General features: G+C 36.1%; 2 protein-coding genes across 3 annotated transcripts; one reads left to right on the forward strand and one right to left on the reverse strand.

Moving 5' to 3' along the window:
* Positions 1–6: 6 nt before the first annotated feature.
* On the reverse strand, positions 7–4,116 carry nebl (nebulette). Its single transcript, XM_039677612.2, has 7 exons — positions 3,722–4,116; positions 3,525–3,619; positions 3,282–3,366; positions 2,320–2,427; positions 1,685–1,862; positions 1,275–1,381; positions 7–1,172 (listed from the first exon to the last, which is right to left on the reverse strand). Exons 1-7 carry the CDS (start codon positions 3,788–3,790, stop codon positions 996–998), a joined length of 819 nt encoding a protein of 272 aa, XP_039533546.2. The 5' UTR covers positions 3,791–4,116; the 3' UTR covers positions 7–995.
* A 1,116-nt stretch (positions 4,117–5,232) lies between these two features.
* Positions 5,233–23,655, forward strand: pip4k2ab (phosphatidylinositol-5-phosphate 4-kinase, type II, alpha b). 2 transcript variants are annotated; one of them, XM_039678018.2, is made up of 11 exons: positions 5,234–6,037; positions 11,914–12,011; positions 12,123–12,219; positions 14,321–14,473; positions 14,573–14,719; positions 15,387–15,425; positions 17,128–17,223; positions 20,027–20,140; positions 20,321–20,573; positions 21,338–21,441; positions 21,595–23,655. In XM_039678018.2, exons 1-11 carry the CDS (start codon positions 5,900–5,902, stop codon positions 21,673–21,675), a joined length of 1,320 nt encoding a protein of 439 aa, XP_039533952.1. In that variant the 5' UTR covers positions 5,234–5,899; the 3' UTR covers positions 21,676–23,655. The 2 variants fall into 2 exon arrangements, with proteins under 2 accessions (XP_039533953.1, XP_039533952.1); XM_039678019.2 differs by lacking the exon at positions 17,128–17,223 and having other exon boundaries at positions 5,233–6,037.
* Positions 23,656–25,000: the final 1,345 nt, after the last annotated feature.

Raw genomic sequence — 25,000 nt, forward strand, 5'->3', positions numbered from 1 at the left:
AGTTAGTTAAATGTCACGTTTTATTTTAGACTGACAAATCGATTACAATTTTGCTGTAATGGAACATTTAGTATACATACACAGAACGGTTTCCACAAATATTCATGTTTTACAAGGCAACATGCTGTTAAAAATTATGCTTTTTTAAATATTTAAGTGACAAAAACCTTTACATTTTACATTCACATTCTCTTTACATCTTATACATTTAACATTGCATTAAAGTACACTACCATTCAAAAGTTCGGGTGTGTAAGATGTTTTGGTATCACTTTATTTCAGTAAGTACTTGGTAATAATTATTAACTATATGTACTACTTACTACAGGGTTAGGGTAGGCTTTGGTTTAGGGTTATTTACTTGTAATTATGCATAATATATATACATATATATATAATTTTATATTATTATAATCATAAGTATGTGTTACTGTCACTGGGAAAAAAAAAGATTTTTGGGAAAGAAGCCTCTTATGCACATCAATGCTGCATTTATTTCAAATTTCAACATAGATTAATATTATGAAATAACAATTTAGGATAACTTTTCCATTGTATATAAATTAAAAAGCTGAATTTTTGCATGATTACTCCAGTCTTCAGTGTCACATGATCTTTCAGAAATCATTTGAAGATGCTGATTTTTTTTTTCAAGAAACATTTCTAATTATCGATTGTGAAAAAATGTGCTGCTTATTTTTCTTTTTTTAATAAACCAGGACTTTAATAAATAGAATGTTCAAAAGAACAGCGTTTATTTAAAAAAATGGAAATCTTTTGTAACATTCTAAATGTTAATAGAAATATACATTTCTTTATAAAAACTCGAATTGACCTCAAACTTTTGAACAGTAACAAAATGAGAAATTATATAACATTATAAACACTTATAAAGTGGGACGATCAGCACTATTAAAAACGAGCTGTACTTTTGACTGTTTACAAACATTTGATGCCTATGAACAATTCAGATACGGTGTTTCATTTGAGGACACCTAGCGAATGCCCTCTACGTAGTTGGCAGGCAGCATCCCTGATCTCCCCGTCCGCTGTACCGTTCCATACATCCACCCTTCGTCGATCGGCTGCACGTTCTGAATGATGTCACCATCCCGGAACGACACCTCATCGTAATCCTGCGCAGTGTAGTCATACAGGGCCCTGTACACAGTCTGGTGACCCATGTTTGAGTGCATCAATAGTAAGTATTTTACACTACTGAATACATTTTTAATCAAGATGCTATATAACATGCCAGAAAAATGAGGACTCACCATACTCCTGTGTTGTGACCTCAGCTGCATTGACCTCAACGAATGCATACTGGTCTGATGCATGTAGCTGTGGCCACTGGAATAGTAGGCACCAGGAAGAACAGGTGCTAAAACACAATCACCAGGATGATCTTAATATTCAATGGTACAATTACATTTACATTTATTCATTTAGCTGATACTTTTATCCAAAACTAGGGGTGAAGTGTTTTGCTCAGGGACATACTAGTGTCTCGCAGTAGATTCGAACCCGGGTCTCTCACACCAAAGACTCGTGTCTTATCCACTGCGCCATCACCACCGCCAATGTTAATGTTTATATTTAGGAGTTAGTATACTGGTTTTGTTGTTCTTTTCCCCTTTTTTAGGTTGTGCTGCCAAGTGTGAGCATCTCGCATTAGGGAACTTACCCACAATGACACCAGGTCTTCGATCCATCTCCATGATGCACTGATGGACACCCTTGTGTGAGCTGTTTCCCATTGTCTCATGGTTAGGCGCCATCTGAGGCCGTACCAGGTACGTTCCACGCATTCCCTGAGTGACCCCGTGCAAACCTGACACCTCAAAATCCTTATGATACTTTGCCTGCAGAAATAGAGATATCACCTGTTTCATGCACATACAATGTTTTTGGGTCGGTAAGATTAATAATTTTATTCAGCAAGGATGGATTGAATTGATTAAAAGTGACGGACTTTTATTAATTACAAAAACTTTTTTTTATGAATGTTCTGTTCATCAGAGGATTCTAAAAAAAAGTACTATCATAATTTCCACAAAAATATCAAGCAGCACAACTGTTAGAATAATCAGCATATTAGAATAAGTTCTGATGGATCATGCGACACTGAAGACTGAAACATATTACTATAGAAAATAGTTGTTTAAATGGTAATTATATTTCACAATATTACTAAATGTGGCTTTGTTGAGCATAACTTCTTTCCAAAGCATCACAAATGTTGAACTTGCATTTCTAGTACACTAATTGATCAAGTGTACAATATCTGAGTTTTTCATTCAGCTACATTTTCCTGCATACATTACTGATCTGATCCTGGGCCTTCCTCAGTCTCTGCAGCTCTGGAGTATCCAAGGCGAACTTGAACCCCTGACCCTTGCTCTGTTCAAAATCCTTCCTGTACTTGACCTGAAGAACAAGAAAAACATTTTACCAGGGAACTTGTAAGGGTGATTTTAAGTGCATTATGCGGTTTGAAAGATTATGTGTATTTTCAGTTAACATGGTGTCTTTAAAGGTGTGAACCAAATGGCCTATAGAAACTGATGGGTGTGAATGCCAAAGGAACAACATTGCTCAAAGTAGATCATCTCATGTGGGAGGTCCTAGCAGTTTTCTATTGTATGTAGCCATTTTGTCTTGAACTTTGGGTTAAGATTATTTGAAGGCTGACATGCTAACATTCTGCTGAGGAACCGTGCAACACCACAAGAACCCTGGTCAAGCTTCATTGGCGAGCCACCCTAACGACAGCTCGGCCAAATACAGCTAAATCTAACATGTTGAAATCTGGATGGTTGCTTTTTTTTCAGATCCCTAACACAAAGTATGAGCAATAGATAAAATACACAAAATCTATTTTCACAGGTGTTGACCAATACTTCAGAAAAATGAATCCTGTCATAATGCCAGGATTAGGTCGGCCACAGTATGGACTTGGCAGCATCTTTTGTGCCGCCAGGTGGAGAAGCTGAGGGGATCGGCCTGTGCACCACGGAGTAGACAGCTGCCACGCTTTTCTCCATGCTGACCTCAAAGTATCACACCCAGTCACTGGCAGCCAAAACACACACACGGGCGTAAACAATTTTGTCCCATGTTATCCCTTTGAAAAGTCTCTACCAATAGCAACAAATAACATTATCCAACCCTAGATATCCTCCCTTTAGATTTAGAGCAGTTTTCTCACATTTATTTTTTTATCATGTGTAAAAATGTGATTACAATGTACAACACCTCACATAGTGAACAAGTGTTATTACCTGACTTTGCAGCTCGCTTTGCTGTCTCAGCCGTAGGTTCTCAGGGGTGTCTGTCACAATTGTAAAGGTCTGTTTTGGGTAGTGCCTTTTTGGAGAAAGGAGGCGAGTGATTTTGCGCTTTTGGACTATCATATTCATATTCTAATATCTCGTATCAAAAGAACAATTTTAATATGACTTCAAATTACCTAAGAATGTATAAAAGTGTAGCTATATAAACTAGTATTTTTGACAAAAACATACGCGTTGCAGTAGGGCTTCTTCTCATATCCCTTATAGTTGTTCATGTTGAGAGTCATTTTACACACTTCACAATGGAAGCATCCTTTGTGCCAATACTGTAAAATGTGGGGAGACGGAAACAAAGCTTTTGGTAGATAATTATGAAATAATGTACACATTTTCCCTTAAAAGCATCGAAAGTAAGAGTATAACGTTACCTTGTCCAGGCAGTTCACTTTCTCAGTCGCGTAGACAATTTTCCCACAGCGCGCGCAATGAGGGTTCATTTTCAAACTGTTGCGATGATCCTGGAAAATATCATAACTTCTATGATCCACTAAAATTATTGTAAAATATCTCAGATGTGTCAGATTTGCTGCTGCATGCGGTGAGTGTTTATCTGCGTGTCGCTGGACTCGCAGTGAGGGAACAGGAGCAAAAGCGTGAGATTTCACCAAACATCACCCACTGAGACTGACTGTTGGAGGAGCTCTAAAACACTGACCGCAGGGAATAGACTGTTCTGTTGGTGCACAATGAGCCAAAATAAAGTGCACAACTTGTCTAAATAAAGAGCTTGTTAACGTGACATGACAATGCAAATGGAATGACAATTCAAATAATTTGTATTTTGTTAAAGTCATGATAAAATGTTTTACGAGATCGTGTCTTAATCAGTTTCTCTCTTCACTCATCAAACCCTTCCTAAAGAGACATGATTAACATCACGTCGATCTTGGTGATAGACTGTTGTTGAGTAGCGGTCTGAAGCCGTAGAGAGTAATGGCATTATAATGCCCAAAGAGGGCAGTAGAACACCGACAGAATGCACGCTCCTTTGGGAGAATAATATGTTAGGAGTAGGATTAAGTGATTAAATCAGGTGCATCAGGTAATACTTGTCTTGCAAGTAGATATTAAAGGCAGACCATGTCATATTCCTTGTATTATTACAATCGCATTTCCAACTTGTGCTCAGTTTTTTAATGTTGCGTGCGTCGTTTTTAATAGGCTAGCAAAACTGTATCACAGTTTTAATTTACTAAAAGAAATCTATCCGCCATCAGGTTAGTTCTTAATACGATTAGCGAGATAAAGTTGGGGCCTATTAGCCTATTAGGCTGATAAATAATGTGATCTTAATATACCCCCATGAGGCCATCCGCTCTATGAAAAATAAAACGTATTATGCTCCTGAGATCTTCATCTCATGAGAGTAGGCTGCTACATATTTCTTAAAAGTGGTATTTACATAAAATGTAGGTCTATAAGAAAAATAATTAACCCGCTTTGAAGGCTAAATGTTGTCTTCCTATAATTTTTGTGAAAGTCCTGTAGCTGTATCTGCATAAAATAGGATATCCCAGCTATTTCATGCGTATTAGAATGTTTAGGTACATTTACATTGTAATCCTACAATTTGATTATACGCTGTTTACGCCGCAGTGATGTATGGATTTAATTTTGTATGTATGGTTTTACGTCCTCGGCGACTTCTCTTATATGTGGACTCGGTTTTGCACAATATTTAACCTGGCTAATGATTAAACAGTCTATTTTTTATTATTATTTTGAAGTCCAAGCGTTAATTGCTTACTGGCCAACACGCAAATTCGAGATGGACTATTTGGATCTCATCATGTTGTGGCTGTCTCTACCCAAGAGTGCCGCCAGGCCAATAGCGTTCCGTGAAACACAAGATTTATGTGTCAACTCAGCTCAGCTGAGCTAAAGCAGAACTGTCAGACTGACCCAACTGCTGCTTATATATACAGGCGCAGTGGATGTGGCTCCCGGTCTCGGTCGGAACTTCAACAGGACAGTGGTTGTTTTATTAGTATTTTGCCGGCTTTTTATTACTTACGTTCGCATTGAGAGATTTGTTTGGGATCGTACCACATTGTTAACGGGTTTTCGCCATGATTTAAACTGAGGCGACACACCTTTTTAAAGAGGTATCTGCGTTCTGAATCAGTATCCGTACTTTCTATTAGTATTTCATGTTACGCCTCATGATGGACACGGATGTCATTCATTTGAGCTTCTGGGGTGCTTTACCTGGCGAGCTTAAGATTTAGCTTGCAAAGCGGTGTGTGTGAATGAGCTTGTAGCGCACACATCCTGCCAACAGTAACCTTCAAGCTAACGTCAATGACAGCTAGCATTTAGCTGGTGGGAGTTGGAGGATAGCGGGATTTCTGAGAGAGAGTTTTCATCGTTCGTCATTTGCGCGTTTGCAGAGGGATGCATGAACGCGATGCATTAAATAACGAAAGGGACAATTTGCATGTCGAGATCCGGTGGAGCGCCGCTGATTCTGAACAGCTTGTGTCAAGACATCGCCACAGTGCCACGCACCGAGAGGGATTTCATTCATCCGAGCCTACTCGCTAAACATGGCCTCTGCAGCCTGCAACCTTGCTGCAACCATCGCCAGCAAAACCAAGAAGAAACATTTCGTGTCTCAGAAGGTGAAGCTGTTTCGGGCCAGCGACCCGCTGCTCAGCGTCTTGATGTGGGGAGTGAACCACTCGGTAACGGTTACGTTTTCTTACAGATTTATAACTGCTGCGATGTTGCGTCTGAGTGGTTTGAAGGCACGTGTGGCAGTTTTCTTGATCCATGGATAACTGTGGCATGTCTACCAATCTAAATATTAGAGCTATTTGTTGCGAGCTTCGTGAATCAATGCGTTCTAACTTGAGACATGCCACTCAACTTTAGATTTAAACATATATAACCTACAGTTACTACAGTTACGCATTAAAATGAATCAGATGATTAATGTTCTAAATGCATAGGCTACCATTTAGTCTAATTTGATTTGATCAAAAATGATGAGATTAACACTCACTAAAACCTAAAACCACCTGTCATCAGACATAAACAAATAATTTACATGATTCTAAGAACATAAAAAAAACTGAAATGGCCTATATTATGCATAAGTGGTGCTGTTTAATATATATATATATATATTCAATAATTCTCAAAATTAGAATAAAATTCTTATACCCAATCCCAATAACATTCTTAAAGGCTATCTCTTTTAAAAAAATCTGTCAAATTCAACATTAATTTGAAGTCAACTCTCATTTGAAGTAGATCCTGGTGGTAAAACCATCTAAACACATGCAATGGCTGAAATGTGTGCGATATTCAGAATGTGATTATTTCATGAACACATGCATGATGGTGAAAATTCAACAGATGGTGCTGAAAATCAGTTTGAAAGCATCCTGTGGTGTCAAGTCATTAATTCTATGACACGAACGCTAGATTTGTAAATATTTGTATTACATTTGACACATTCTTTTTGTTTCTGATGGTGTTCATCCATATTAATTAATGGGACAAGAAACAATATGTAAGATGCAGGATATTACAACCAACCATAGGGTAGGTGATTTACTGAGGAGATTAAACTAAAAATATTTGGTTGAAAAATGAATGTTATTTTTCAGTTTCAGTTTGGTCCGTTTTGTCCCAGTACTCAAGAATCAATGAAATGATTGTGTCAGTGAGCAAAGCAAGTGTTTTCTCAGATGAGAGCTTTGGCACAGAGTTGAGTGGTGGTTGAGGACGCTGAATGACTAACTATACAGGCTGCAGACAGCATTAGATCCCTGATCCCTTGTCAGCGTCTGCACGAAAATCAAAACTACAAGAATTCACTTGTTCTCAGAGATCTGGTAACATGGATTTCTAAATTCTATACATTTTTGTTCCCTTTCTATTCTCTTATTTCTCAATATCTAAAAAATGTTGTTTTTTTATTTATATTTTGCTATTTGAATCTTGATTAACACCAACTGTAGGACTAAATATGTGTGTTTTAAAAACATGATATATTTAAAGAATACTTTTCCTTTGGGAATGGAAGATTTCCAGGTATCTGACGAAGCTTTAATTGATCTCCTGGGAATCTGGTCACCTGTGTCTGGGAGCCTTATGCTCATGTCATGATGCACATGCATGCGATGCATGAAGTATAATTATTCATTTAAACATAGATTGACAACACATTAAATACTGATTGTTTTTATGCAGTCTATAACACTCTCAAATACATCATTCAAATACAAATGCATTATTTCAACACCACAGAATTATATGGCTGTTGAAAATGCTGTTTATAATAACTCTTATATACATGAATTGCCTGTTATACTTTGGGTAGACCATGTAACTCATCACTAATCAAGACCTTTATGAAGGAATCATGTACCTTAGATCTATTAGGCTGATGAATTATTCTTATCTTTAAACTAACTTGCAACATCCAGAGTGTTTAAGGTCAAACAGTTTCCAGGCTTTATTTTTTTATTTTATGCCTAACACTTATATAGTATTATTATAGTCAGGTATGGTCAGGTATAATAATATAATATAGTATTATAGTATTATAATATAGTATTATTATAGTCAGGTATACAAGCACACCACTTATGGTAAAAGTGTTACATTGGCCATCAACAAATATTATATCATCCATTTTTTTTTTTTTAAATATACTTACAAATGTCACCCAAATATACTTACAAATGTCAGAGTATCCTAAGTGGATGTAGTAAAACACAAGCCAGTTTCCCCCTTCAGCATCCCAGTTTTGGAATTGAGAGGTTGAATGGCATTTTCATGTATTTTCTCATCAGCCTTAGTGAAGCTGTAAAAAATGAATAGCCTATGTGCAGTTTAATTGATTTAAAAATCACTTCCATTTAGGCATGTGACGGTATCACATATTTACGTTGTAAGCGGTAGACCAATCACAACAAACTTGGTCGTCTGACCAATCAGACCATATTAAGCTCGCTGAAACCTCCGCTTAGAGAGATGATCTTTGAACAAATTGTTTTCAGTCTCTTTGAGTAACCTTTAAATAGCATAATTGGGGCACTTTAAAGATGCTACCACAAAGCACATTTTTTCAGGTTACCTTATCTTTTTTTTAAAAATTGTAAGTAATATGGAATGTCTAAAACACGTTTTCTTTCAGTCATTCCCTCTCAGTCATTGGGTGTTTGTGTAGAAAAGCATCATTAACCCCCAAAATGAATCAGTGTTGCCTGCAGGTTGATGCTCCCAAACATCATTAGCACATTCTTCACGTTCATCCTTTATGGGGGCTAAATGACCATGAGATCTTTTGACCTCAAAAATGTAGTGTTCAGGAATATCGCCTGTAGGTTTAGCCTATTTTTATCATTTAGGCCAATAGAGCCCCTCCCATAACCACATATATGCCACACCGTCCTGCGTATGCTTGATGCTCTTCTATGTCTTTCATAGTTCTTTAAGATTCATCTCTGCGCTCTCATCTAATCCTGACTCCTCCTCCCCTCTTCTCTCCTTTTAGATGTTTCATCCTCTCAATCACGGTCTATGAGTTTTTTTATGTTGATTACGTAAGAGTCTCAGAGGTATAACTTAAGTCTGAGGTGAAGGAGAAAAAGGCCTCTTCCATTGTGGTAGGAACTTCTCTAATGGCCAGAATGAGAAATTGCCTTATCTAGAGCCCCCCCGTCTTTCCCCATACACGCTCAGCCAGCCTATTTTCTCAGCACATAAGGAACGACACTGTCTGTTGCCATTGATGTGAATTTGTAGTAGCGCTGTGTTATGTAAAGCGGGTGATAAGCCATATGTGCTGACAGATATTAGTCTGCTTAGAAAACAGGCTTTAGTAATGGAATTATTTGAAGTGAAATGCAATCAAAAGAAATAATGCTTGCAAAGAAGTAATTGCTTGTAATTTTCTCGCCACACATGTTCCAGAGTGGCTTTCAGAAAACACACAACACTCTGCCAGGAACGCCTCTGGTTTCGTGGTCGCTTGATTAATCTCAATGGCTTTATCCAAATGAAATTGTATGCTGTTTATGTAACCGAGTGTAAAAGGGTGCGGGCGGGGGTGAAGAGCCACTATGACACATACAGTCTATATGTGGATGTAATTACATCTACAAACTATATATCAGAGATTAAACATGACTGTAAAAATGAATATGCTGTATCTAATCAAAAAAATTGTGGCAATGGATTACAAGCAATATTATTAATTAAATTTAACAAATTAGAATTGATAATAATTAATCATATTAATTCATTAAAAGTTAACCATTTAAAATGAGTAAAACTTACAACAACAACCAAAAAAACAAAAAACAAATTGAAGTCACCATTATGGTGATCGGTGTTTATTTTAGGTTTGTTTAAAAATTACGGTTTTCTCCTTCAGTGATTCTGCTTGTTAACATCAAGTGTCTTCAATGTTGGCAATATAAAATAAAGAGTTCTTCTTAATTAATTCTTAATTAAGTTAATTCTTAATTAATCTGACGTCTGTCTATTAGTGAGATATTTTTGTTAATTTTTTGGGATAAACTTTACTCATTTTAAATGGTTAACTTTTAATTATTACTCAATTCTAATTTATTAAATTAATAATATTGCTTGTAATCTGTTGCCACAATTCTATTGGTTAGATAAACCATATTCAGTTTTACAGTGTACATGATTGTCATTGTACCATTTATTTACATCACGCTGCAGTTAATATTATCAAATTTAATTTTATGATTTTCATCAAGATCATAATAATCATGCATATACTATGGGCTGAATCACATTGCACAAGCTCTGTAAATGAGCGGATGGGGTGTGTGTGTTTGTGTCACAGATAAGGCTGATTGACCGTGGCTTGTCCTTCCCCGTTTTCAGCTGCTGCTGTTTCAGTGAACCTGCTGCCCTCTCCTCCAGTCTTGCAGTTGATTTCTCTAGTCCTTTTTTTTATCTCTTTGTAGACTGCTGTTCAGCTTTGCAAATCCATTGTGACATTATTATGCAGCATTAGACAGTGAAAGATGGTGGTTTGTATTCTAAGGCTTCCAATTTCGCTTGTTGCCAGTACCCGACGAATTTAAATCAGAAACGGACGAATTTAATTGTTCAGATTTTCGACATCCTGTTTTTCATTGTTTTAAATCACAAAGCATAGCCTTTTCTATTGAAATGCTTTTTAATAGACAGGAGGATGCCCCCTGATGCAGCAGGAACAGATGGAGGCACAGGAAGATGCGCAAAAATAACTCTCTGTCTGCATACACACAACACGTCATAGTGTAAAGGGAGTGTCCAAAAATCAGGTTGGATTCCACCTTGTACAAATGCACATGAACTCAAAAAAATGGTATGTTGGCTTTAATTAACTTTTTTATGTTAACAGAATCCATAAATTAACTGTATGTCAACAGGTTCCACACAACTGGGTTACGTTAAACAAACATAATTTGTTCTTGTAACTTCAACATCAAGAAATAATTCATTTTTAAGCGACCCAATTAAGTTCTGAGCAGAGTGTTAAATGAACTAAAGTTGATTGAGAGCCCAACTAAAACACACTTTGATCACCATAATGGTGACTTGCAAATTCCATCAGGTGTCTTCAAAAATGATCAATCATCCCGCAATTATTAATTTCATTATCTCATTAACTTTAAAACGCTTAAAACTACTTAATTCCATTATGTTGAAGTTACATACATGAACAAATTATGTTGGTAACACTTTACAATAAGGTTCATGAGTTAACATTAGTAAATGCATTAACTAACATGAACTAACGATGAGCAATGCATTAGTTACAGTGTTTATTAATCTTTGTTGATGTTAATTAATACAAATGCAGCTGTTCATTGTGCGTTCGTGTTAGTTCACAGTCCATTAACTAATGTTAACTTATTAGTAAATGTTGGAATCAATATTGACTAAGATTAATAAATGCTGAAGAAGTATTGTTTACATATTGTACATGTCAACTAATGTAGTTAACTAATTTTAACTAATGAACCTTATTGTAAAGTGTCACCATTATGTTTGTTTGACGGAACCCAGTTATGTGGAACCTGTTGACATAAAGTTATTTAAAGCCAACATATCATTTTTTGAGTGTGTGCACCCAGAAATAGGGTTATCTTTAGATAAGTATGCAGCTTTCTGAGTTCATGCCACAATCAATCAATTGACTTGAGTTTGTGTTGTCGTGCATGTGCTATTGCCCATGAAAGGCCACTTGACGTTTATTAAATTATTTTTGGCGATAAAAAAGGAAGTGGACAGTCCTGCCAAGTAAGTAATGCTTAGACTGTTGGCGCAGACAGCTCTGTTTTTCGCTGCTGCTGTTGGTGAAAGGAAGTTGTTTCTTGGCAGCGTTCCATCAGTGCACCACATTTGAGGAATGGCCCCTGTACTGCAGATAGTTCTCGGTAAATAAGAAAACGGTCTGATGTATTCATTTGGAGCAGGTCCAGAAGTCTGCAGCACCTATTTTGATATGCATCACTGATGAAATATTATTTTGTCATTTAGAATGATCGAATAATTTTTCTGTTTTGTTGTTTTTTTAAAGATAAATGAACTCAGTCACATTCAAATTCCTGTTATGCTGATGCCTGATGACTTCAAAGCCAACTCGAAAATCAAGGTGGACAACCACCTCTTCAACAAGTAAGAAAGACTGACTCGAGACTATATTGCTGAACTTAATGGGATTATTTTGTTATTTATTTGTTTGATTTTGTTAGTTATTTGCTTTTGCACATTTTTCTTCTTCCAAAGAGAGAACATGCCAAGCCATTTCAAGTTTAAGGAGTACTGTCCACTAGTCTTCCGCAATCTAAGGGAGCGGTTCTCCATTGATGATCAGGAATATCAGGTAAGAGCTTAAAGGGATACTTCACCTCTGGAAAGATGAATGTGTATTTAAAATGAGTGATTTATGTTAACGAAATGTGAAATTGTTTTTGAATTTAAGCTTTCTAGACACACTACTCAATAGGGGATGCTCATATTGACTGTTTAACCGTTAACCGAAAGTACACATTTTGACCAATTTATGACCAATTAAGACCGATTAAAAGGTTTAACGGTTACAAAATTTTTTTGTATTTTAATTTTTTTTGTAGTTTGCTGGTTTGATGGTTAATAAAAATATTATAAAAAAAACTCATTGGGCCCGTCGACACGAGCAACCACACGTGCCTACAGAAATATTTCGCTGAGCAAGCAAAATGAAGCGAGCGAGCGAAAATAAGTAGCGACTGGCCATTCTAGCGAGACGTTATCTCTGTATTCCTTGGACATCTGTGCCATCGGAGAGGGTGTTTTCTGTCGCAGGTCTAACTCAACAGGCTGCGCTCCAGACTAACCCCACATCATGTAGATGTTACTTTTTTAAATAAAAACTAGACAATGGGTGGATTGAGGTAGGCCTGCTATTTTTAGTCTGGAGGGAAAAAAAATGCCTTTTTTCAAAACTTCAAACAGATTCAGTGATTTCTTTTTGTCATCTTAATTTAATTATTTAAGTAAAAAAAAAAAAAAAAAAGTGTAGACCAATTTTATGTTTTTTATTTATATTATTTTATTCTGTTTTTCTCTGTTGTCACTTTCAAGTGCGTGATAATTTGATGTGAATCCAGGTTCTGTTGTACCGTATCTGTTTAAATAAACCCGTGAACATTTTTTTTGGTATTTTTGTCACAGACACTCGTCTATTTTATTTATATTTAATTCAGTTGGCTATTATAATCTTATCAGTTAACGGTTAATACTCAAATAAGGAGAAATTTAACCGAAATGAGCATCCCTACTACTCAGGCAACTCACATTTTTTGCATATTCCTTGGGCTGGAAATATTTAAATGAGGAATATTGTGATGTACATTCCTGGAAGAAAACTCAAGATGTTTTAAGGCATTGTATATTTGAAGGCATTTTATGGAGTTCTGAAAACGTGCCAAAAATACATTTTCTGGCTTTTCTCAGTATAGAAAGCTCCAAATTCCAAAAATTCACATGTCTTCTACATAAATTACCCATTTTAAATACACATTCATTTTTCCAGAGGTGGAATGACCCTTTAATGTCAAATAAGGCTGAGAATCTTAACAGTATTTTTGGTGCAAATTCATTGGCACTTTATAGAAGCAGCCAAATTTGGTTGATGCCATCACAAACAGGTTGTGACATGGCCTCACCCTCCAAAATCATGAACAGAATTATGCCACGGGGGGGGGAAAAGGCCAGACTACTTTAAATAAAGGTTCATGGGCAAATGTTTTTACATTTACAAAATTCAGTTTTCCTTCTCAGTAAATGTCTTGCAAATCATTTTGCAATTGGCCTATGTTGTTTTATTGTAATGTTAATTATGTCAGCTTATTTTTCAAAGAGGATTTTACTGCTCAAGTTGTTGATTATAATAAAAAAAAATAAAAAAAATTATTGATTCTTGGTATCCAAATCTTGGTCCAAAAGCAAAACCAGTTGGGAACTGCTGATCTACTAAATCAGTTTCACTAAGACATTCTGAACAGCTTTGACCATCATGAAAACAAATCCCACTCAGTACAATGATAACACACAGTGTGGCTGTTGCAGTAAACCGCAGAGACCTTGCATTTTTGGCAGCTCTACTGAAGATGACATCTCAAAGCGCAGGCAGTAACTCAGCTGTGCTTTTGCTGGTTGAATTTTAATGGAAACCTATTGACTCCTATCTTTCTGCAAGGGGCACTAACTGCAAAGTGTTCTTTATCTTTAAGAGAGCAAAGATGTTTTGCAATCCAAATGACCAAATCTGCCAAAATGTTTCAGTTTGTGATGAGGTTCAATAAAAGAAGTGACCAGACTGTACAGTCTGGCATTCCAGTCTGACTGCAGATTGCAGTCTAGGAGAAGTGCCAGTAGCTTTTCACCGTTTTATGGAAGCTGTTTAGTGTAAAATCCTTCTCTGTTCTTTTCTCCTGTGGCAGAACTCCCTGACACGCAGGGCCCCGATTCCCAGTGACGCTCAGGGCCGCAGTGGAGCTCGTTTCCACACTTCATACAACAAGAGGTACGTCATCAAGATCATCACAAGCGAGGACGTTGCCGAGATGCACAACATTCTGAAGAAGTACCACCAGGTAGAGGGAAAATCTGTTTCTTTGAACGAAGTATCACAAGCTGTGAAGTGTAAAGTGAATCTTTTCTTTTTTTTTTTCTTTTGTATTTGCCCACTGTAGTATATAGTCGAGTGCCATGGAAACACGCTGCTCCCTCAGTTTCTGGGCATGTATCGCCTCACAGTGGATGGAGATGAGACCTACATGATCGTCACTCGCAATGTTTTCAGCCACCGGCTGCCTGTTTACAAAAAATATGACCTGAAGGTGAGTGGTTCTTGTTCAAAGAGCCTGTCTAATCTTCAATATAATGAAAGTGAATGGGTCGGGGTCACAAAATTGTGTGTAGCAAGCATTTTGATTGCCAATGCGGTAACACTTTACTTGAAGGGGTGTGCATAAGACTAACATGACACCTTCATAATCATGACATGACATATGTTATGAATATGAAGGAAGTTTTATGCATGTTTGTGACAACTGTCATTAAGTGTCATTCGCTCAGTCATGACATTTTTAATGCAAATATGACATTGTTTGAGATGTCTTTGTTATGACACCTTGACATAAACCATTACATCATAAGCGGTCAGTGTCTTTTTCATGACAACTTGACATTAGTAAGACAACACAACTTAGCAGATTAATTATCAAACTTAAGAAACCACCTAGCTTTATTGGTTAACATTATATTAAACTGTCATGTGGTTGGTTTTGACATTGCCTGTCACAAGACAAGTAGTGTTGTCTGATTCATGAACAAATGATTCTTTTGAATCAGATCTTTTTAATGAACTGTGTGTATAATAGCAGAAAAATAAGTACAGCAGAAAAATCACTTGTTCAATTTTTAGTTTTTTTTTTTTTTTAGGAAATTACAATTTTTAATTTGGGGCAACTGTTCTTTTAATAATGACTTTATGTTCATTTTTAGGGATCCACTGTGGCAAGAGAGGCGAGCGACAAAGAAAAGGTAAACCCTCTCTCTTTCTCTTAAAAGAAAGCATATAACTTTTGAATAGGGGATACTACAAATATTTTCATTTCCAATGTATGATTACATGTTCAGAACATGAGCTCATATTTGCATGTTGGATGTGTTGCATGTCTGAGTTTGGAAAATGTTTTAAAAAAAAAATGTTTTAAACCTATTATAACATCATATTCCTTTCTATGTGTCTTGTGTGTTAATAAACTCCCAAAATAAACTTATCCTGTGTGAAAAGATCCCATTTTCTACATTCTCCATTCTTTGGGGAATAAACTTTTCCTTTTTAATTCAGTGTTTTTCATTTATTTGCTTCAGAGAATGGGAAACTGCACTTTTTGTAGTCCAGTGGTTTCAATTTATTTAGGTAATGGTCCTGAGAAGAATTCAAGTAATTATACTATTGGATTAATTTAAACACAAGGGACCGTGGTGTCTCTTATATTGTGATACCCTGTAATTTAAGTACACTGATCTCTGAAAGTGAATAGTGAAATGGTAAGTAAAACTATTGTAAATAATAGATCAGACATTGACTACTTGTTTTCGGGGAACATTTGACTGTTGGATTACACACTATCACACTGAATTAAACTTCCTGTTTAAACTGCTCTACCGTTCAAAAGTTTGAGGTCAGGATTTTTATTTTCAGTAAGGGTGGAGTAAATTGATCAAATGTGACAGTAAAGACATTTATAATGTTCCAAAAGATTTCTATTTCAAATAAATGCTGCTCTTTTGCACTTTCTGTTAATCAGAGAATCCTAAAATATTTTTTTATGACAATTTCCACCTAGATAGTAAGGTGCCTGTTTGCTGTTTTCAACATAAATGTTACTTTTATATTATTCTAAGTAACATAATAATACATATAAATGTTTCTTGAGCATCAAATCAGCATATGTTAGAATTATTCTGATCATGTGACACTGAAGACTAGAGTAATGACAATTTTTATTTTAAATTGTAATATTTCATAATATTACAGTTTCAATGTATTTTTGATCACTTGATAAAACTTTTGAACAGTAGTGTATATATAAATACATTGTGTGCGTTAATAAAAGGCTAATACTCTTGCAGTCTACTCTTGTGTACAGTATTTGCTCACATAAGACAAACCTAATCTTGTGTTTTTCTCATATATGTGTAAATATTGAGGGCATGTGAACGATTTGCATGCATATATAATTTTTTTTTCTATATGCATGTTAATCTTGCTGGCATGATGAATTATTTATTTGATTCATTTCTCCTCCATTGAGATTTTATATTTACATTATATCACTGTATATGATACTCTCGGGCAAATATGGACTGATGTATATTTGTAATTATGTGTCATATACAGATTTATTGTCATTCACAGTATTCGATGAAACGTGTCCTTTACTTCTCAATTGTGATTTCCTTAACATTCTCCCATGATATTTTGTATTCACTTGGCTACTGTACAACAGTCATGTTATCAATCAACTTTATATCACACATGTACTTTTGGTGTGTTTCTTTTTGATGCATGTATGTGGGATATGTCCATCTTTTTGATTCTTCCATTGTCTTCTAAAGGCTTTACACGTTTTTTATGAAAAGTTACAAGTTAAAAATGTAGAAAGTTCAGATCTGTCACCTCCACAGTGATTTTTGGGTGCTTGCGTCTTGCATCTGACCTCCCTTCTCCCTGCAGCCCCGCCCACCTGATGAGGCTCCATCCAAATCACGCATGAGCCAAAAGCTACAAACCATCCGGATTGCCACACGCTTTTACTGCGCCATAAGACACGTAAGGACACGACTGCAAAGAACTTTCCCATATTGCTCAGTGTTCTTCTTCAACATGCATCCCGCATTTTGCCTCAGGAAAGGCAAAAATGATCCACCGTTCCCTCTGGATCCCGCAAGGGACTGTAAACACAAGCCCATGGCCGGTGCTTTAGGTTTAACTTATCCTCCTGTTCCAGAACAGTGACTCCATCTTCGACAATCTCTGCTGGAATTGCGATAAGAACTGGAATACTAGTGCGTCAGCATTTGAGTGTTCTGCTGAGCTATGAGGTTTTATATATACCTTCATAATTATGGTCATCTGCATGTTCAGGTCTCAGGAATCCATAAAAATTTTCATCAAATGGTCATAAAGGGTGAAAACATGTATTCTAGATTTCTAAATACATCTGATAAATTAATTAAAGGGATAGTTCAGCTAAAAATGGAAATAATGTCATTATTTACCTCATGTTTTTCCAAGGCTGAATGACTGTAAGACACACATTATTTGAAGAAGTGTTTTTTGGTTTAACCCTCTGATGGTCGTCATTTAGGAGTCACGTCCTGAGCCTTCCCGGTCAGAAGTGACTGGACACCTAAAAATGAAACTTTATCCATCCCAGTAAAAACCAATGCAATTTAGTTTTGTTCTATAATATTTAGTATTTTTAATTCAGTATTTTGAGACAATTTGATTGAATTTTTTAATATTTTTGCTAAATTTATGGTCTAATTTTTTCTATGGGGGAAAAAAATAATAATGCATTATTTTAGTTTAGTTTAATATTTTTTTTTTGAATATATTTTTTGAAGAAAATTAGCACCGTCTAGTTTCAGTATAGAGAAAAAGCGTAGAACCATGGTTTAACCACTAGATGGCGTGTACAGCTTGTGTATGGCATGTGAATTCCCCAGCTGTTTATGAACACATTAGATTATTTTATTTTTTTTGGTGGGTTTGAATCAATCTCAAAAATGATTTCTTATTAGGTTTTAGATTTTATTTATTTTATTTTTTTTAGAAATAGTGTTAAAAAAGTGTTAGGTTTTGCATTATAATTAGAGCCAAACATTGGGTTAGAAAGAGAAGCTTGTGTTGCTATAAGCAAATTTTATACCCATCTTTTTTTCAGAATTTGTATCAAAAATGCAATTCATTCAATTATAACACTTTATGTAGAATAATATTTTTTAAAAATTGTGAACAAAAACTTTGGTGAATTTTTGTGTTTTTGTCAATTTCCCATTCATTTCCTATGGGGGTCATTTTTGACCGAACCACATTTTCTTTTCACTCAATTTTTTTGTGTGTTCACATCCCTAATATACCAGAGGATGACAGATTTCGTAACATTCCGATAAAGCTGTGATTTTTAAAAATTCAAAACAGATTTTTTTTTTGTAATCTGAATATATTGGTGTGTATGTGTGTGTGGGTGGGTGGGTGGGTGGGTGTGAATTTTTTGCATTTTTGATGTTGTAGAGTGTCACCCCTTTACTGCGGTGTACTTTCTTTTAGAATTGTGGGCGATTTGTAGATTGTACAGACAAAGATTCAGAGTATCTTATTCAGTCAGACTGCAGAAGTGACCGAGGACAATCAGAGGGTTAACCAATGAAAGAAAATCCAATGTTGTTCTGAACCCCACTTACTTTCATAATATCAATAGAATCAAACATTTTATTTTTATATCATCTTTTGTGTTCCACAGAACACTTACTTTCATAAGTCATTCAGATTTGGAACAACATGAGATAAATTATGACAGAATCTTCATTCTAAGTGAACTATCCCTTAGAATCTTAACTGTAGACTTCAGATTTGGAATCGCGGATGTTTGTGAAAGTAGGCATTTAGGAAATAACCCTTTGTTTAACCATTGTAATTATTTAAATGCTGTAATTGTCTGTTGGCTCTAATAGTGACATCTAAATCACACCCTGTTGCTCTGAGCGCCCACAGGAGGCAGAAATCTGCTTTATATGTCACCCGACTGCATCTGGGATGTGCAATTTTTAAGCTCACTGAGTGAATTCACCTTTGTTGTGTGTGGGCAGATCAGAATTGCGCCAGGCCAAGTGCTGAACTTATTAATTCACCCCCAAAAGACTTTATTTATTTTTAGATGGTGATTTTTGGTGTAATATTATATAATGACAGTACACTCTAAAAAAAAAAAGGTTCTTCAGAGGTTCTTTGTGGTGGTCATGGTGCTATTTAGCACCACCGGTTCTTCAGTGGTTCTCTGGTAGTTAACGTGCTCTGTGGCACCTCTGGTTCTACATAGCACCATATGACAAAGATATACAGTAGCACTTAAAGTGGTTCCCCTATGATTACAAGCCAATGAACCACTTTTAGTGCTATTTAGCACCATTTTTTTAGAGTGTATGTAGTAAATGTGAAGAGTGTTAATTCCACAATAGCAGCAAAAAAAAAAAAAAATGCAAAAATACTGCCTGTGTTTGGGCAAACACACAGTTTCACCCCACTGGTCGAGCTAATGTTGTTTTTTGTGTCCCAGTTGGACCGCTCAAACAGACAGATTGTATTTTCATTTGGAACTGCTAAGCACAGAAACTAGCACTTCCACATGTAAAAATATTGCTACAAGAATTATTATTTTTGTCATGAAGTTTTCATTTTTAAGTGTATTAACATCAAAATATGTGCAGAAGAAAATCAGAATTTATGATATTGTATGGCAGTGACAGACACCATCTTTTTTTTAATTGCTTAGTAAACTAAAGGTGAAGTGTAAATTTACAGATTTTGCTACTTTAACTCTTTTTTTTCTTTCCCCCAATGTGAATAACAGACCAAGGAGCTTCCAACTTACAAAGACAATGACTTCATCAATGACGGCCAGAAAATCTACATAGATGAGGAAAACAAGAAAATGTTCCTGGAGAAACTGAAGAATGACGTAGAGGTCTGTGTGCATTAAGTTTGTGTCCTCATCCATCATTTGCTTTGTTTCATGTAATTGGATCATTAAACTCTAATCTAAACACTCATTCGCCCTAATCACCCCCTCTGTCTCTTTAAACTGTGTCTAATTAAAAAGACAATGATTGTTTCGTGCTTAATCCTTTGAAAAATGTGTTTTCAGTTCCTGGCCCAGCTGAAGCTGATGGACTACAGTCTGCTGGTGGGGATCCATGATGTGGAGCGAGGGGAGCAGGAACAGCCCGAGGAGGAGAGTGAAGACAATGATGCTGGCGAGGAGGAGGGAACGGAGAGCGACGGAGGGGCCACTGGCTCCCCACCAGACAGCCCCAGTAACACACTAGACAGCAATAGACCTCTGGGCCCGGGAGAGTTTGACCCCGTCATTGACGTATATGCCATCAAGAGCCATGAAAGTGAGTAAACTAAATTAAAAGTAGGGTTGCTTGATGGTTTTGGCTATGATTTTCTAGTCTCTGAGAGCCATTTTAATGTACCTTTCGCCGTTTTATCTGGATGGAAATTGTGAGAACAATCACTTACAAAAGTAATACTACACCTTTCATAAATAAGCTTAATGATTTAAGATGTCATTTATGCCTGTAGCATGCATGAGTAATAATGGACAAGTAATGCACACAATTTTAATATTTGGAGTTTTGAAAAAAAAACATTATATATTGGGGGTAAAAAAATCCGTATTGTTACACTATTCCTCTGTAAATACTAATTTAGATGATAATGTGTTGTAATATTGCACATTCATGGATTCGTGGAATTATTTATTCATTAAATGTTACATTTTGAATGGTTCCTGCTGTATCAGCAGCCAATGAGCTCACTGCTTAACTTTCAAATACTTGGTCCGCTTTTGCTGTAGAAACGCTCCACCTGTGTAGATCTGCTATGGGTAATTCATGTACGCTATATTGTACAGCAGCTCTGCAGCGGCAGCAACATAGCAGATCTATTCCGCCAAGTTCAGACATTAACATTACCATATCCATTACCATGCCAAACAGTTGTCAGGAGTTGTCATGACAGAAATGGATGTACAGGCTCGGTGAATGTTAAATATGCAGTGGCAGCACAGCACTGGGCCAAAAGGCATGCAAGTGATAGTTCTGTCTCACTTTGTTCCAGTTCTTGCTTAAAACCAGTAGCTCATTCTTCCTCACAGATGCTCCTAAAAAAGAAATTTACTTCATGGCGGTGATTGACATTCTCACACCATATGATGCCAAGAAGAAAGCAGCCCATGCAGCTAAGACAGTCAAACATGGGGTAAGAGTTACAAACACAGTTCCCCCTTCTATGTAAAGCACTTTGAGTGCCGAGAATAGCACTATATAAAGGTAATGAATTATTATTATAGTTCCAATATGTCATAAACAGTGCTAGTACTAAGTGACACTTTTTTGCTCCTCCTTTTTCCAGGCAGGGGCAGAGATCTCCACGGTCAACCCCGAGCAATATTCAAAGCGCTTTTATGACTTCATCACCACCATCCTGTCCTAACCGCAGAATCACAGGTGGTCACATATGAGCTCATATCCTAAGAGAGGTTTCGCTGGTCTAACCGATACATTGTCTCTCTGCCGCTTGTCAAAGGATCACTTCTGAGATCAATCAAGATCTTTTTTTTTTTTTCGTTTACAGTTTCTTTTTCCTCCTCTGTTCGGTTTCTCAGTAGGTTTATGGCTCCATGTGATGTGATATAGTCATGCATATATAGCGTTCTGTATCTTTGTGTTAGATATTGTTGATTGAGAAATGGAGTAATGTTGTTTGTGCCCAGCTACGTGGTATGATTATCATACTGGAATTCTCAAAGCTGCTTATATATTTATTGTCCTTTTGTTTTCTCTAGAGAAAAATTCACTGTTCTTAAAGGAGTAGTTCACTTTTAAAAAAAAACTTTTGCTGATAATTTACTCACCCCCATGTCATCCAAGATGTCCATGTCTTTCTTTCTTCAGTCGAAAAAGAAATTAAGGTTTTTGATAAAAACATTCCTGGATTTTCTCCAAATAATGGACTTCAATGGGAACCAAACGGTTCAAGATCAAAATGAGAGTTTCAGTGCAAACTGCAAACTGTTCAAAGGGCTTTAAAAGACACCAGACGATGAATAAGGGACTAATCTAGTGAAACAATCGGTCATTTAAAAAATAAATATAAATGTTTAAGTTTTATAAGCACAAATGCTCACCTTTGTCTGTTCTGTGATGCACGTTCGTGACTCTCCTGCTTAAACTCGTTCATCTTTTTTTCGAGTCATGACTCGAAGGGTCCTTGATAAGACCCTTATTCATCGGCTGGTGTCGTTTAAAGCCCTTTGAAGCTGCACTGAAACTGTCTTTTGGACCTTGAACCTTTTGGTTCCCATTGAAGTCCATTATATGGAGAAAATCCTGGAATGTCTTCATCAAAAACCTTAATTTCTTTTCGACTGAAGAAAGAAAGTCATGGACATCTTGGATGACATTGGGGTAAGTAAATTTTCAGCAAAAGTTTTTTTTTTTAAAGTGAACTACTCCTTTAAAAAGTTTTTAATTAATATATTTTAATTCATTAAATAAATTTAGCCCTGAACAAAAATGACCAGAGTCAGAATAAAACAAAAATAGAGCGTAATTGTTTTAAAGTGTTTATTGCACTATCGCTCTTTAGCTGCAGGCAGTACCTTTTGCTTTCATCCGTTTCCAAAAAGCGCATGTCACGGTACAAATAAAAATGATGCAACTTCAGGTTCAACTGCTAAATTCATAGTTAAGCGAATTGGATTTAGATGATCTGCCTGTTGTGCATTGTAAAGTCTTGCACAGGAGCTCAATATTTGCAGTTGACTCCGATAGTAATGTTTAGTATATAAAGCAACAGATTTTGCACATGATCTAATGCACCAAAACGTTTATGCAAAAGATTCCAGTTTTACCACTGACTCGCGGAGGGTCATGCAATAGTAGTGATTCGTAGAATGTGTTAAAAGCACCTAATGGGTTACATGTCCGTCGCCACTTTTGTATCCCTGGTGAAAGAACAAGACATTGCCTATTTTTTGTTGATTACAGAACATGTTATGAAAAGGAAGCATATTTTGTACCTCCTCTTTTTTTTACAGTAACAATTAGCAAGTTTACAGTGGGCCGTTCTCTTGAGAATGCAGTTGTGCTGCCGCTGTATTGATGCTTGAAATCTGCGTAAAGTGTTTCAGCTGCACTGTAAAGAGGGGAGGACGCTGCCTGACTCTGTCTTACTGTTGATCTCTCTCTCTCTCTCTCTCTCTCTCTCTCTCTGTCATCATTGTCCGGACTTTGTGTGATCCCAGAGACCTTTAGTATTATAAAAATATATAGATATTGTGATATGTCTTCTGGAATATTGTTTGCAAAGTAATCCTAAATATTCTTCTGTATGTGTTGACATGTATACACTGTGCAAGGGTGTGCCTTTTTTACTCTGAATTATTTAATTTTGTATTTAAATCATTTTTTTTTTAAAAAGAGACGTTTGAAATATGTTATTTTCTAAAAAGGGAAAGGTGAATAGGATGAATCCTTCGGTGGTTTTGCTGTTCATGTGTAGAGGTGTAAATATGCAAGTGTATTACGTGTTTGCAATATTATGACTGAATGTTGCAGTCCTAATGGTACAAAATCTTTATGGTTTTCCTGTTAGCTTAATTTACCAATACATTGTTGTTATAATTGAAGTTTTGTGTTCAAACTCTTTTGAGGCTTGGTGTGTGGCCGTATTTTCATTTCTGTCCTATCAAGCAATGTCGGTTCTTGTTTTTAGGACAACTTTCAGTGGAAGTCTATGTGTGTAATTCAGCACAACAACAAGCTTCATTAACACACTTCAGAATGGTTCTCTCTGAGTCTGATGAATTTGATGTATGGACAACACATCTGAATCTCAAAGACATTTCAATGAGCTTTTTTGAGGGAAAAGGTCTTCACTTTTTCTCATTGTATAGAGTTTTGATCTCATGTCATTTGTAAAAACATGCTTTCATGTTGATGGTACAGTGTGAGTTTGATACTTTGACATTTGAGGAAGAGAAAAAAGGAAATGTGAGCCCTTTTAATTACGCTGTAAAAGGAAGATATTATTGGTTGTCAGTCTACTTGTCATAACTGTCGTTGTCTACATCATGAAAGTGTGCAGCTCTTGTGTGTTTGTGCTGTAGGCATAAAATATTTAAAAGCATCCTGTCCCATTAGCATTGGTCAATAAACCAGTGCATTGCTCAGCTTGATTAATGTTTATATAATATTCATGTAATATGGCAAAATCTTACATTCACAAGACAAACCATTAAAAAATACTAAATGCTTCCCCTTAAAGGTTTATATTTGGTTGTGTTCTTCGTTAATATAATGTCTTTTGTTAAATACAAATGGAACAGATTTTACTTGACTTTCAAAATATAATAAAGGCTCACAATTGCAACATTTTGTAAATTTTATAGAAGTGATTTTGTGTAAAATTTGACATAGTTTAGAAATATATATATATTTATACATGTATAACAAATCACTATTATAAATGATACAATTGCATGTAACGAAAAAGAAGAAAGGTCTAATCTTTTTGGTATATTTCATAACATTGTAATGGCGTGTGGATGCATTAACTGCTTACAACCACACGAGGGCGCCCAGCGCTCCCGTAACTGTTACATGACAATCAATGTAATTTAGGCCTTTCAGAAACGCTTTGCCTATTTTAGACGCGGCATTTTTTATTGATCTGTTTATTTTAATATGAAACGCTATACAGCATAATCAGTGTGTATTATTAACTTAGAGGGTAGGCTTTATGTAGTGTCATTTAT

Source organism: Pimephales promelas, chromosome 5, assembly GCF_988280905.1.
Source record: "Pimephales promelas chromosome 5, fPimPro1.hap1.1, whole genome shotgun sequence".
NCBI lineage: Eukaryota > Metazoa > Chordata > Actinopteri > Cypriniformes > Leuciscidae > Pimephales > Pimephales promelas.